This window comes from Hypanus sabinus, chromosome 17 (genome assembly GCF_030144855.1).
Source record: "Hypanus sabinus isolate sHypSab1 chromosome 17, sHypSab1.hap1, whole genome shotgun sequence".
NCBI lineage: Eukaryota > Metazoa > Chordata > Chondrichthyes > Myliobatiformes > Dasyatidae > Hypanus > Hypanus sabinus.
This window is the reverse complement of record NC_082722.1, coordinates 47,356,162-47,369,376: the sequence shown is the minus strand read 5'-3', so window position 1 is coordinate 47,369,376 and position 13,215 is coordinate 47,356,162. Positions and strand designations below refer to the sequence as shown.

The 13,215-nt window shown below is 37.3% G+C and overlaps 1 protein-coding gene across 3 annotated transcripts in view; it reads right to left on the bottom strand.

Moving 5' to 3' along the window:
• Positions 1-1,932: 1,932 nt before the first annotated feature.
• Positions 1,933-13,215, bottom strand: part of dpy19l3 (dpy-19 like C-mannosyltransferase 3) — a 57,566-nt gene continuing 46,283 nt past the window's right edge. For 2 of the 3 annotated variants that reach the window (XM_059992983.1, XM_059992986.1), the window contains 4 exons: positions 10,379-10,461; positions 9,443-9,575; positions 8,732-8,890; positions 1,933-3,742 (listed from right to left, as the gene is read on the bottom strand). In XM_059992983.1, the coding sequence (XP_059848966.1) occupies positions 3,572-3,742; positions 8,732-8,890; positions 9,443-9,575; positions 10,379-10,461 (546 nt within the window). In that variant the 3' untranslated portion in view covers positions 1,933-3,571. The remainder of the gene's footprint in view (positions 3,743-8,731; positions 8,891-9,442; positions 9,576-10,378; positions 10,462-13,215) is intronic. The other variant, XM_059992984.1, reaches the window with a different exon arrangement.

The window sequence follows — 13,215 nt, the reverse complement described above, 5'->3', positions numbered from 1 at the left end:
CATATGTGGAAAGAGGAACTAAGTAAACATTAATAAGTTAAATTGCAGAAGGGTTAAGAATGGGATAGATAGAACTAGATGGAATATCCCTGTTATTCTGGGCCCAGGATTTCTGTGTGTGTAAACTGTTAATGACCAGACCAGTGTATCCATTAAGACAGGTCCTTGCTCACTCACCACCCCACACTGCAGCTTTCAATTTCATTACCTGATTCTCAATTCTCAAGTCTTGACCAACACTCCCATCACTTATCGCTCCCCCAAACAAGGTCACAGCCATTCACTCCACTTCTGCCACGCTGACTGGGCCCATCCCAATACCATATTGACTTTGCACCTTAGGCACCACTAAAGTTCCTAGCAGCAGGCCCACTGCAATCATACAGGGCACTTTTTACACTCCGGTCTCTATGCTGGAAATCTTAAGCAAATTGTTAAAAGGTGCCGCAAAAAAGTCTTATGGAAGCAAATGAAGAAAAAGAGTAGAGGTAGAGGAGAAAAGATTAAAAAAAAGTTGTTCCAACTATAAAGAATAGTAATACTAGAATTTAAAATTGAAAATTTAATGATTAAGATGTTTCTCCTGTCTCAATCCAACTATTTCAGGCAAAAACAATGTTCAAATAATGTCTTTTTCTGCAAAACAAACATTATTTCAATGCCAGAGGAGTGTGTATTTACTGCTTTTATGCAGTAGAGTGCAAACTATTTGATAAATCTGCAATCCTATGTATAAATTATAAATCTCAATTATCATGATGTCATAGCAAGACTAGTGGTAATTCTGTGGAAGCTTATCAGCTCTACCTATGTTGCTTATTAATACAAATACTGCTTTTTTTAAGTGGCATCTTTCAACTATTGCAGTTCAAAAATGTAATGCCTCTCTCTCCTCTTTAATGCATTAGTAAATGCTGTCTACTAACAGTAACAACTGGGCCTTTAAGGATACAGCATCATATGGAAAACGCATTTGTCACTGAAATATTAGACGCTTCTTCCCCCTTCATACACCAGCTGCAGAACTTTCTGTATTCTGTTTTTGCCAAAGATGAGATAATGCCCAACAAGGATCAGTTTGTTTGGTTTCAACTTTAAATAAGTACTGATTTCTATAGCAGATTTAGTCCATTAAGTTAATCTAAATGCTTTACTTTGCTCTTCCTCACATTAGGACAAGCTAATTTCTGCTCCTCTCCCCATCTCTTCCCTTGTCCCACTCATTCAGGATGAGCATTTCCTTACGGCTGAAGGGTACATCACAACAGCAGTCTGAATGTGGCACAAGAGCAAGCTGGTTACGATATGGGAAACCTTCAATGGATTAGTACACTATGTGGCCACTTTATTATGTAACTCCTATATCTAATAAAGTAGTCACTGAGTGTATGTTCATGGTCTTCTGCTGTTGTGACCCATACAATTCAAGATTCGACGTGTTGTGCATTCAAAGTTATTCTTCTGCAAACCACTGTTGCAAAACGTGGTTATTTGAGTTACTGTTGCCTTCATGTTGGCTTGAACCAGTCTGGCCATTCTCCTCTGACCTCTCATTAACAAGGCATTTTGCCCACAGAAATGCCACTGACTGTTTTCTTTTTGTTTTTCACACCATTTTCTGAAAATGTTGTGCGTGAAAATCCCAGAAGATCAACAGTTTCTGAGATATTCAGACCATCCCATCTGGCACCAACAATCATTCTACAGTCAAAGCTGCTTAGATCACATTTCGTTCCCATTCTGATGTTTGGTCTGAATCACAACTGAAACTCTTGACCATATATGCATGCTTTTTATATATTGAACTGCCGCCACGATTGGCTGATTAGATATTAGCATTAAGGAGCAGGTATACAGGTGTACCTAATGAAGTGGCCACTGAGTGAATACTATTAATACATTATATTCCTTAGTATAAAAGACTTAAAAAGAAAACTAATTTCTCAGTCCATTTATATTTTGCAGCTATTAAACACTGTGAACACAATATGAAAGATTCACAAACATTTGTTTTAAAGAGATCACAGAATTTATAAGTTTAAACATTGACTCATCTTTACACTTCCCTTTTTAGATAATTGTCCAAGGCATTTATAACCAAAGATATACATCTTGTGACAAAGAACATCTATTAGAATGTATCTATAATTTCCTAAAAGTTTGCATGAAACAATGCTGTGGTTTGAATTTACTAAAGTCAGTTTCTATTTCAAAATTCATATTTGATATACAATGTGATTAAAGCAAGCAACATTTATAGAGTACAGTATTCTGTAGTTGATCATAATGGCATTGTTAAATTCAAGTATCAGTGCTGAAACTCAATTAGTTCTCTTAATAATTGTCATTTAATAAAAAGTTAAATTGTTAGCATTTTTCATACAAAGAGCTAAACTGATAGAATAACCTAAGTAATTGTGTGGCATATGTGTAACTTTAGAAAAATTAGTGTAGAACAATATAAACAAAATTGCTCTTATCCTTCAGTATGGCTCTGATCTGGCGTGAAAACAGATACAATACCAACAGTTTAAAACTGCAGACTACTCTGCTGAAACAATGGACCAGAGGTTAAACGATTAGTTAGAAGAGATGACTGAAGGTTACTGTCAAAGAAAGGAGAAAATTACCTAGTATCTAGAACATCAAACATGTGACTAATCAGTTTTTCATACATGCAATAACCTTTGTCAAAGATTACAATTACTGTATTACAAAATTCTATTGCAGAAAATTCTGTACGATTTTACATTCATCCTAATTAAAAACACAGTGCTTATTATTATCACTTTTTGACCAATATCAATTCGGAATGTAAGTAATGCATAAGATCCTTGCTGTGAACTAGTATGAATCAAAGGTCTTGAGCTTGATTTTGCTAGTTATCAGTGAGAATGTTTAATAACTTTAAAATATTCAAAATATAACTGAGGAGCAACAGTATAATAAAACTTCTTACAGTTCATTACCAACCAACAAATTTAATCATTTGCTACTACTTAAGTACAATTTTTCATAATTTACACTATAAATAATCTACTAAACATTATCAGTAACTAAATCCTCAATTTCATCTACAGGAATAAATGTAAAAAATAATGTAGTAACAATCTAAGTGATCCCTTCATGCATGAATGTGTAGAGAAAAGCTATTAAAAATTAATGCTGTTAAGAATATCTAAGAATTCAAATAAATGCATGATGATGATGCTAACACTTTTGAGTAACAGAAATTATGCAATAGTGCCTTGCAAATAAATAACAATTTATGGAATATAATACAAATGAGAAACAGTGTCTAGTAAAATTCTTGCTCCAATATAGTAAGTGAAATATAAATAAATGCAACAGAGAACTAGTTCAAGCAAAAGGTTTCACTGATATTGAATATTACATTTTGTACCGAAATAAGAAGCAATAAGCATTAATTGCAATTCTCTGAAGGAACAGAGCTTACAACCTTAGATACAAGGTTAGATTCTTATATAAATTTGACTTGGCTTTACCTTTGTCAAAACCAGTATCTATAATCTGCTATGTAATATTGAAAAGTTACAAAATTTTACTTCCACTAAGGTTGGGCCTTCTTTTTCTTTAGCTTGTAGACATGAAAAGTTTTGTTTTTAAATACACGAGTGAAATAGGAAGAATACAGAGGTGCATTAGATTTGATTTCATCACAGAAGCGTGGATGAGGAGAAGTCTCTAAATCTGGATCGTTTTCTCCAGGACCGTCCATCACCTGAAAAATAGAGGATTTTGATTTTTATTTCTAGTTACAAGGTTATTATTTTTGCAATAGAAAAAACATTAAAGGTTTCAGAATAAATGCATTGAGTGCTCAAAATAAGTTGTTCCAATCCGAATTATTACCTACTGGTGAGACTCCAAATCATGTTAATGTGCATGTAGTCAATATTAAATAGACATAGCCAATCCTGATATTAGAATTTCACTTAATTTAATGCTACACAACATCTTTGATGGTGGAAGCCACACAATCAATCCTAAACACTTTCAAGAGTCTCTCATGCTGATGTGGAAGCCTCAAACACCCTGAAGAATCTTCTCAGCTATCATTCCAGTGCACTTCACCTCTCTCCACATAGCAAACTCGAACACACACATCATGCAACTGACTTCTGTTACACTTTGTAATTTCAGTAGGTGTGTGATTTTTGGATTTTGGTTGTACAACTTTCTTTCTTAAAAATGGTACAAAAGTTCAGTACAATAGACAATAGATGCAGAAGTAGACCATTCGGCCCCTCGAGTCTGCACCACCATTCTGAGATCATGGCTGATCATTCACTATCAATACCCAGTCCCTGCCTTGTCCCCATATCCCTTGATTCCCCTATCCATCAGATATCTATCCAGCTCCTTCTTGAAAGCATCCAGAGAATTGGCCTCCACCGTCTTCCGAGGCAGTGCATTCCACACCTCCACAACTCTCTGGGAGAAGAAGCTCTTCCTCAACTCTGTTTTAAATAACTGACCTCTTATTCTCAATCCATGCCCTCTGGTACTGGACTCTCCCAACATCTGGAACATATTTCCTGCCTCAATCCTATCAAATCCTTTAATTATCTTAAACGTTTCAATCAGATCCCCTCTCAATCTCCTCAATTCCAGCGTGTACAAGCCCAATCTCTCCAATCTCTCTGCGTAAGACAGCCCTGCCATCCCAGAAATCAACCTAGTGAATCTACGCTGCACTTCCTCAATTGCCAGAATGTCCTTCCTTAAACCTGGAGACCAAAACTGTACACAATATTCCAGGTGTGGTCTCACCAGGGCCCTGTACAAATGCAAAAGAACATCCTTGCTCTTGTTTTCAATTCCCCTTGTAACAAAGGCCAACATTCCATTTGCCCTCTTCACTGCCTGTTGCACTTGCTCATTCACCTTCATTGACTGGTGAACTAGGACTCCTAGGTCTCTTTGCATTTCTCCCTTACCTAACTCGACACCGTTCAGACAATACTCTGCCCTCTTGTTCCAGCTTCCAAAGTGGATAACTTCACATTTATTCACATTGAATGACATCTGCCAAGTACCTGCCCACTCACTCAGCCTATCCAAGTCTCCCTGTATTCTCCTAACGTCCTCTTCGCATGTCACACTGCCACCCAGTTTAGTATCGTCAGCAAACTTGCTGATATAGTTTTCAATGCCCTCATCTAAATCATTGACATAAATCGTAAAGAGCTGTGGTCCCAATACAGTGCCCTGTGGTACCCCACTAGTCACCTCCAGCCAGTCTGAGAAACACCCATTCACTGCTACCCTTTGCTTTCTATCTGCCAACCAGTTTTCTATCCATGTTGAAACCCTGCCCCCAATGCCATGAGCTCTGATTTTACTCACCAATCTCCTATGTGGCACCTTATCGAATGCCTTCTGAAAATCTAGGTACACAACATCTACTGGCTTACCCTCGTCTAACATCCTTGTTACACCCTCAAAAAACAATGGGAGCAAAACTGTAAGTGACCTAATATTGTTTTGATAAGTAAATGAACTAATGGATTACTGAAAACCACTTGGTATAAATAATTTTCAGGTCATCTGGATTATAACCGAATATTTCTTAACTTTTAGTATCAAAGTAGTCAGTTCTATAACTGATGACAATATGACAACTAAATTACTGGAAATGGTAGGGATAATAATTAAAGAAATGTTAAATATATTAGATGCAAATACTTCCAGCATCAAAAAGCACAGTGCTGGAATGGGTCAGTAGGTTATGCCGTATTTTTGGAGACAAAAGGCGCAAGTCAACACTCTGGGTGAAGACAATGTAACAGACTGACAAGGAGAGGAAAGGTTACCAAACGATTCCAGTTACTCATCTAATCTTCTTCTCTTTTTGTCCACCTTTCCCATCCCTGTCCCCATTCTGTCCATGATCCCCCTCCGTACAGTGGTGCTAGAAAGGTTATGAACCAGATATAATTTTCTCCATTTCTGCATAAAAATTACCTAAAATGTGATCAGATCTTCACGCAAGTCCTAAAACCCAAAAAAGAACCCAATTAAATAAATAATGCAAAAAAATTATTTTTTTAAATAGAGAGAAAAATGATCCAATATTACATGTATTTGTTGGAAAAAGTATGTGAACCTCAGGGGTAATGCCTTCTACAAAAGCTATTTGGAGTCAGGTGTTCCAATCAATAAGATGAGATTGGAGGTGTAGGTTGTAGAGGTGTCCTGTCCTATAAAAAAGACACACAAAGTTACGTTACTGACAGAGCCTGCTCTTCTCAAGAAAGATCTGCTTATGTGCACAATGCCTTGATCAAAACAACTTTCAGTGAACCTTACAAGAATTGTAGCGATGCACGAAGCTGGAGAAGGCTACAACAGCATTCCTAAAGATCTGAGTGTTCATCAGTCCAGTCAGAGAAATTCTCTACAAATGGGGGAAACTCAGTACTATTGCTACTCTCCATAGGAGTGGGAATCCTGTGAAGATCACACCAAGAGCACAACGTGCATTGTTGAAGGAGGTGAAAAAGAACCCAAGGATAACAGAAAAAGACCTGCAGAAATCTCTAGGACTTGCTAACTTCTCTGTTCATGTGTCCACTGCAAGAAAAACTCTGAACAAGAATAGTGTTCCTGGAATGACGCCATGGAGGAAACCACTGCTCTAAAAAAAACATTGCTGCACGACTCAAGTTTGCAAAAGAACACCTGCATGTTCTACAACGCTTCTCATCTGTTCTGAAGACAGATGAAACAAATGTAACCCTTAGGTTCAGCCAGCATAAGTTTATCTAGGGTAGGTAAGACAGCCTCTGGCCCAGCCAAACTGAGAAATCTCGTTTGTGTGGATGCTGTGTGATATGCTGCCCAGTTACAAATCCGAACAGAAAATTTCAGACAATACACCAAGTGCAATTAAATGACTGAACTTTATATATCCCAATCTGACTATAAGGTTAGTAAAAGAAATATAAAAGAAAAAGAGCAAACACGAGGAAATCTGCAGATGCTGGAAATTCAAGCAACACACAAAATGCTGGTGGAACACAGCTGGCCAGGCAGCATCTATAAGGAGAAGCACTGTCGACGTTTCGGGCCAAGACCCTTCAAGTGCTTCTCCTTATAGATGCTGCCTGGCCTGCTGTGTTCCACCAGCAATTTGTGTGTGTTGTTTAAAAAAGAAAAAGGGCCCCTTTTAACTAAACAGTCTAATGTGCACGTTGCAGCTCACGGATACGTCCCTTCGTCTCCCATTGACCTCCTCTGAGCGTCGCTGACCTTCCAACCTTCGCTCCTAGTTTACTCCATACGGCAGCCTACTAACTCTCTCCACTCGCATCTTCTCTCTTCATCTTTTGCCGACAAAAGTCCGCAAAATCCCTGCTCCCAGACTCAAAGGAAAGAAGAACATGCTTCTCATTGGCTAGCATACATACCAAAGCCCCCGTTATCTCTAGTCATAACCCAAACATTGCTGCTATAGAGAAACCATTACCTTAGCAGTGAAACATTACAGAGAGACTATTATGTTAGCAGTGAAATCTTACAGCACGTTACACAAAAGCTGAACTTTTTGGCAGAAATGAACATTGCTGTTTGGAGGAAAAAGGGCACTGTACACCAACACCAAAACCCCATTCCAACTGTGAAGCATGGTGGAAGGAGCATCATAGTTTAGGACTGCTTTGCTGTCTCAAGGCTTGGGCGGCTTGCAACCACTGAGGGAACAATTAATTCAAAATTGTATCAAGGCATTTTACAGGAGAATGTCAGGGTCGCAGTCCATCACCTGAAGCTTAACAGAAGTTGTATAATGGTACAAGACAATGATCCAAAAGACAGGAGTAAATCAACAACAGAATTGTTTAAAAAAACATTCTTGTTTTAGAATAGCCAAGAGAAAGTCCTGACTTAATCCTATAGAAATGTTGTGGAAGGACCTGAAGGAAGCCCACCAACATCACAGAGTTGAAGCAGTTTTGTAAGGAGGAATTGCCCAAAATTCATCCAAGCCGATGTTCAGGACTGATCAACAGTTACCAGATTGGTTGAAGTTACTGCTATACAAGGGAGTCACACCAGTTGCTGAAAGCAAAGGTTCACATAATTTTTCAATCAATACATGTAATATTAGATCATTTTCCTCAATAAATAAATGAACAAAGTATTATGTTCTTTGTGTTATTTATTTAATTGGGTTTGCTTTATCTAGTTTTAGGACCTATGTGAAGATCTGATCACATTTTAGTTCATATTTATGCAGAAATAAGAGAAAATTCTACAGGGTTCACAAACTTTCTAGCATCACCATATCTACTATCATTCTCTAACACTACTATGTACTGGCAAGGCAATCTTTCCTCCTCGCTCGGTCCTGATGCAGTGAATTAACCTGAAATGTCAATCGACACCTATTCTCTACAGAGATGTTGCTGGACCCATTGAGTTCTTTCTGCAATCTGGTCTTTATAGCAGATTACAGCATCTGCAATCTCTTTTGTTTTCAAACCACACACTTAATTACAATTGCTCCTTGTAAACTTTAGAATCAAAACCCCAAAAGCAGAAAACTTCATCATGACTGCCAAGTTGATCCACCATCATAAAGTTGATCATTGAATCTTAAACCTTGCCAGCTACTATTTTAAAGTCAAAGCCTATACATAAAATAATTATTTTTTCATAAAATGCACTTCTTTATGACCAAATAATTGAAGAAAAAAATCTTTCTTACATGACCATTTGCTATATCAATCAAGTCTCTCAAACGACAGCCTCTTCTATGTCTTCTTTCATAACAGATACTGTCCTCAAGTACAATATAGTTTGTTCCATACAATCGCAGGATTCTGTATACTTCTTCAGGAGAATGTTTGGAATAAATCTGATAGATCTTCAGGGAAAGATAAAACAAATAACATCAATACTAAATGCATAAAAAGGCTTTTTGACTCTTCTAGATAAATGCATGCAACATACAGTTCCTCCTATGTAAGGCAGTAAGGACTTAACCACTATACTGGATTATTAAGGACTAAAGAATACCAATTACGCATTTGTGTTCTTGATATATTACCACAGCCACTCGTGCTGTTCCAAAACCACTGTTGCTGGAAAAGGTAGATTAAAAGATACATTTACATAGTGTCTTCTACAATCTCACGGTAACCCAAAATGCTTCTTTATCCAACAAAGCCCAGTCAGAATATATGAAATCACTGTTGTAAATCAAGAAATATACACACAACTAGTTGCTGCAAACAACAATATAGTTAAAATCAGGTAACTTTTTTTATTCACAGAATTGCAACATTTGATTATCAGCCTACTTTTTTTTCCAAATGTAATAGAAGTCAAAAGGTAGATTCAAATTAAGAAAACACATCTCACTCCAGGAACTAATCCTCTGACAATGAAAGAATTGTTTGATTTACTGGTGTCCTACCTGTTTAGTTCTATCCCTTAACTTTTTATCTTCATAATGAGGGTGATTGGTTATCGTTCTTCCAGTACACAGTTTGATTCCTGCCAGTAACTGCATACTTCCAGCAAATACTGCATCTTTAGGAGTTTTTAATCTTGTAGAGGAAAGTGGTGAGAGAAAGATAAATAAATTAAAATTAGTAATGCAGTAAAAGGTGAAATGCTTGTTGCTTTGTTGTTCAATATTTTTGACAGGAACGTTCAAAAAAGATGGAACATTTTGAAATTTTGCCCTTTTTATACATTAATTCCTTAATAACAAGATTTTGTTTTACATTTGCCTGTCCAATATTCTCTTTATACATCATTATCTGAACTGCTACAGGTTGCTGCTATGTTACCTCTAATATAATGCATTTAATTTACCAGAGTTAGCTCATCAAATATCTTTTGAAATTCTATCCATTATTTCTTCTTCAAAGCTTTTCCAGCTAAAAATCTAATAAAGTGGACAGAGATAAGGATTTTATGAGCTTTTTCAACTGTCTTGAATAAATGAGGTTTTTTCTAAAAGTGTACCCATTTTATAATCTTCAACTTACTTGGTAAATCTGTTACCCTGTGTATTCCTTTCTGCCTTCTTGTGCAATATAGAAACTTCCCCTTCTCACAAAAAAAACATTCAAACTCAGTTGATAAGAAATCTCTATTTCTGATATCCATATTATGTTCCTATGCTGTGGAAAAATCCTCACAGGTGCATCTAAAGCTGTATATCGCATTGGTTGTTCTTCTTCTTTCAGTGTCCTAAATGGAATTCCAGGAACTGCTATCCTAATTTGTTGCAGTCACACCAATGAGCGTGCCATTCAAAATTAAAAACACATTTCAATCTGTTAGGGACAAGAAATTTAGTAAAATTTCAATGTAAATTTTACGTGAAAGTAGTTTAACTTACTTGATCCAGTTCATTAATTCAACAGTATCAGGGTCATAAAATTCCCTTAAATCTGACAGTTCAGCCATTAACTTTGGCCAGAACTAGAAATAAAGGGAAAAAATACACGATGAACAAGTCCAATGGTTCTATCCTTTCTATTATTCTTTTTAACAGGACATAACATTGGAATTGGTTTATTACTGTCACAACTACCAAGAAAGAGTGAAAAGCTTGACTTGTTTAGTGTTCATCCAGATCAATTCATAGCACAATACATTTTGATGAAAAAAGGTAAAACAATTATAAATGCAAAATAACATCTAACTGCTACAGAGAAGTCCAGAACAGGTAAACAATAGGTAAACAAATTCACAAACTCAAACTGTTGCAGTCCTTCTACTGATAAATCACCTAAAGCCTTGTTGAGCAGGAGTTTCAGGCTTTGGTCCAGCGATAATAAGGCAATTGCAATACCTTGCCAAGTTATGATATTGTGCAGCTTAGAGGGGAACGTGCAGGTAATTGTGCTTCTCTGCACATGAAATCTTACTCTTTCTTGCTGGTAGAGATAATGGGTTTGAGAGGTGTTAATAGAGCTCCCTAGGTGACCAAATGGGTTTCATTTTGTGGTTGGCAAATACTGCAGGCAGTTCAGATGAAGAGTCTTAGCTTGAAACATCAACTGTTTATTTCCCTCCATAGATGCTGTCTGACCTGTTGAGTTGAGTTCCTCTAGCATTTTATATGGACATTTGCCCTGTATTTTTTTGTGAACATGACACATCTGGACAATCTTTCACATTATCAGGCAAATTCTAGAGCATTACTGTACTAGAACAGCTTGGCTAAATGTACGGTTAGCTTTCGAGCTTGTATTTTAATAGCCTTTTCTGTAACAAGTACTCTCAACTATTTCTTGTTAATCTATGCTTGAATCAACTTGGCTGAAGACCTCTGTGTGGGTGAGAATACAAGGAGGAAACTGAGATGGTACTTAGTACTTCTAGATGAGATGAAAACAGATGCTTCAACCTCATTTCTAGCACACACATGATACAGCCTAGTAAGTAGGGCATGTCCTTGGAGCCTCCTCGTCCATTTATACATGCAAATAGTATCAGTAATGACCATCACCATCTGTGAGATCACTAAAACACTGTTTTTGCTATATTTCATAATAGCCAAACGCGAACTTCCAGATTTGTTCTGATACAATTTATAACAATTATCTTGGTACACAACAAAATGAGGTGTCCTCAGTATGAAGTAATGACTTCACTTTCTGAAAAACTAAGTATCAAAATCTAGTTTAATATCACTGGCATATGGTGTGAAATTTGTTGTTTTGTGGCAGCAGTACATTGCAATACATAATAATAAAAAAAACTATAAATTACAGTAAATATATATAACAAGAAAATGTAATTAAATAAGAAGTGCAAAAAGAGAGGAAAAAACTACTGAGGTAGTCTTCATGGGTCCATTGACCATTCAGAAATTTGATGGTGAAGGGGAAGAAGCTGTTCCTGAAACGTTTTAGTATGCGTCTTCAGGGTCCTGTACTTCCACTTTGATGGTGGCAATGAGAAGAGGGCATGTCCTGGGTGATGGGGGTCATTAATGATGGATGCCGCCTTTTTGAGGCACCACCTTTTGAAGAAGTCCTGGATGTCCAGAGTTTACAAGCTTCTACAGCTTTTCCCAAAACTGTGCAGAGGCCCCTCTTTAACAGTTCGTGATGCAACCAGTTAGAATGCTCTCCACGGTGCATCTGTAGAAATTTGTGAGTGTCTTTGGTGACACTCTAAGTCTCCTCTACCTTCTAATGAAATATAGCCACTGTCATGCCTTCTCTATAATTGCATCAATATGTTAGGCCCAGTATAGATCCTCAGAGATACTAACAGCCATGAAGTTGAAACTGCTAACCCTATCCACTGCTGAAACCTCGACGAGGACTGGAGTGTGTTCCCTCGACTTCCCATTCCCGAAGTCCACAATCAGATCCTTGACCTTGCTGAAGTTGAGTGCAAGGTTATTGCTGTGTCGCCATTCAACCAGCTAATCTATCTTGTTCCATGATTGTCAGCAAGGATGTTATTTCCCATCTGCACAGACTGTGGTCTCCTGGTGAGGAAGTCAAGGATCCAGTTGCAGAAGGGGGTACAGAAGCGCATGTTTTGGAGCTTGTTGATTATAACTGAGGGTTACGATTGTGTTGAATATTGAGCTGTAGTCAATAGACAGCAGGCTGACATAGGAATTGCTATTGTCCAGGTGATCCAAGGCCGAGTGGAGAGCCAGAGAGTTTGCATCCATTGTGGACCTATCACTCCCACCAGAGTTGTCCAAGACAAAGCACAATTAACACAGGCAGATGTCTGGGGAAAGTATGCTTATCCCTAGATTCACACTCTCTCTGCTGGCAGAGCCAACACGGAAGTAACATCCTTCAATGGTCTAAAGCCGGCCAGAAAACACTGGAAATGGTAACCAAGGAAACACTCCACTATCTCTGGCATACTATTTTCCAGCAGGGTGAATGGATTAAGGATGCTGAAGGGAATGAGGAGTGGTAATCCCTTGATAAGATGAATAAATCACTAAAATTTTTTCTCCAGATTTCTTTGCTGGCTATTGTTTCAATGGCCTAGCAGCCATTTGCCATTTGCTAAGGCCAAAGCAAATAAAACATTTAGTACACATATAGTACCAGAAGTGAATTTTCAAAATATCTTTAATTAGAGATATACAATTAAGAAAATGCCACCTAATGCATGTTTATCTAGGAAATGTACAACAATTCTGAGAATAATTTATTATTTGCTTGTACTCTAAGTTTAAAGCTGAGAAAA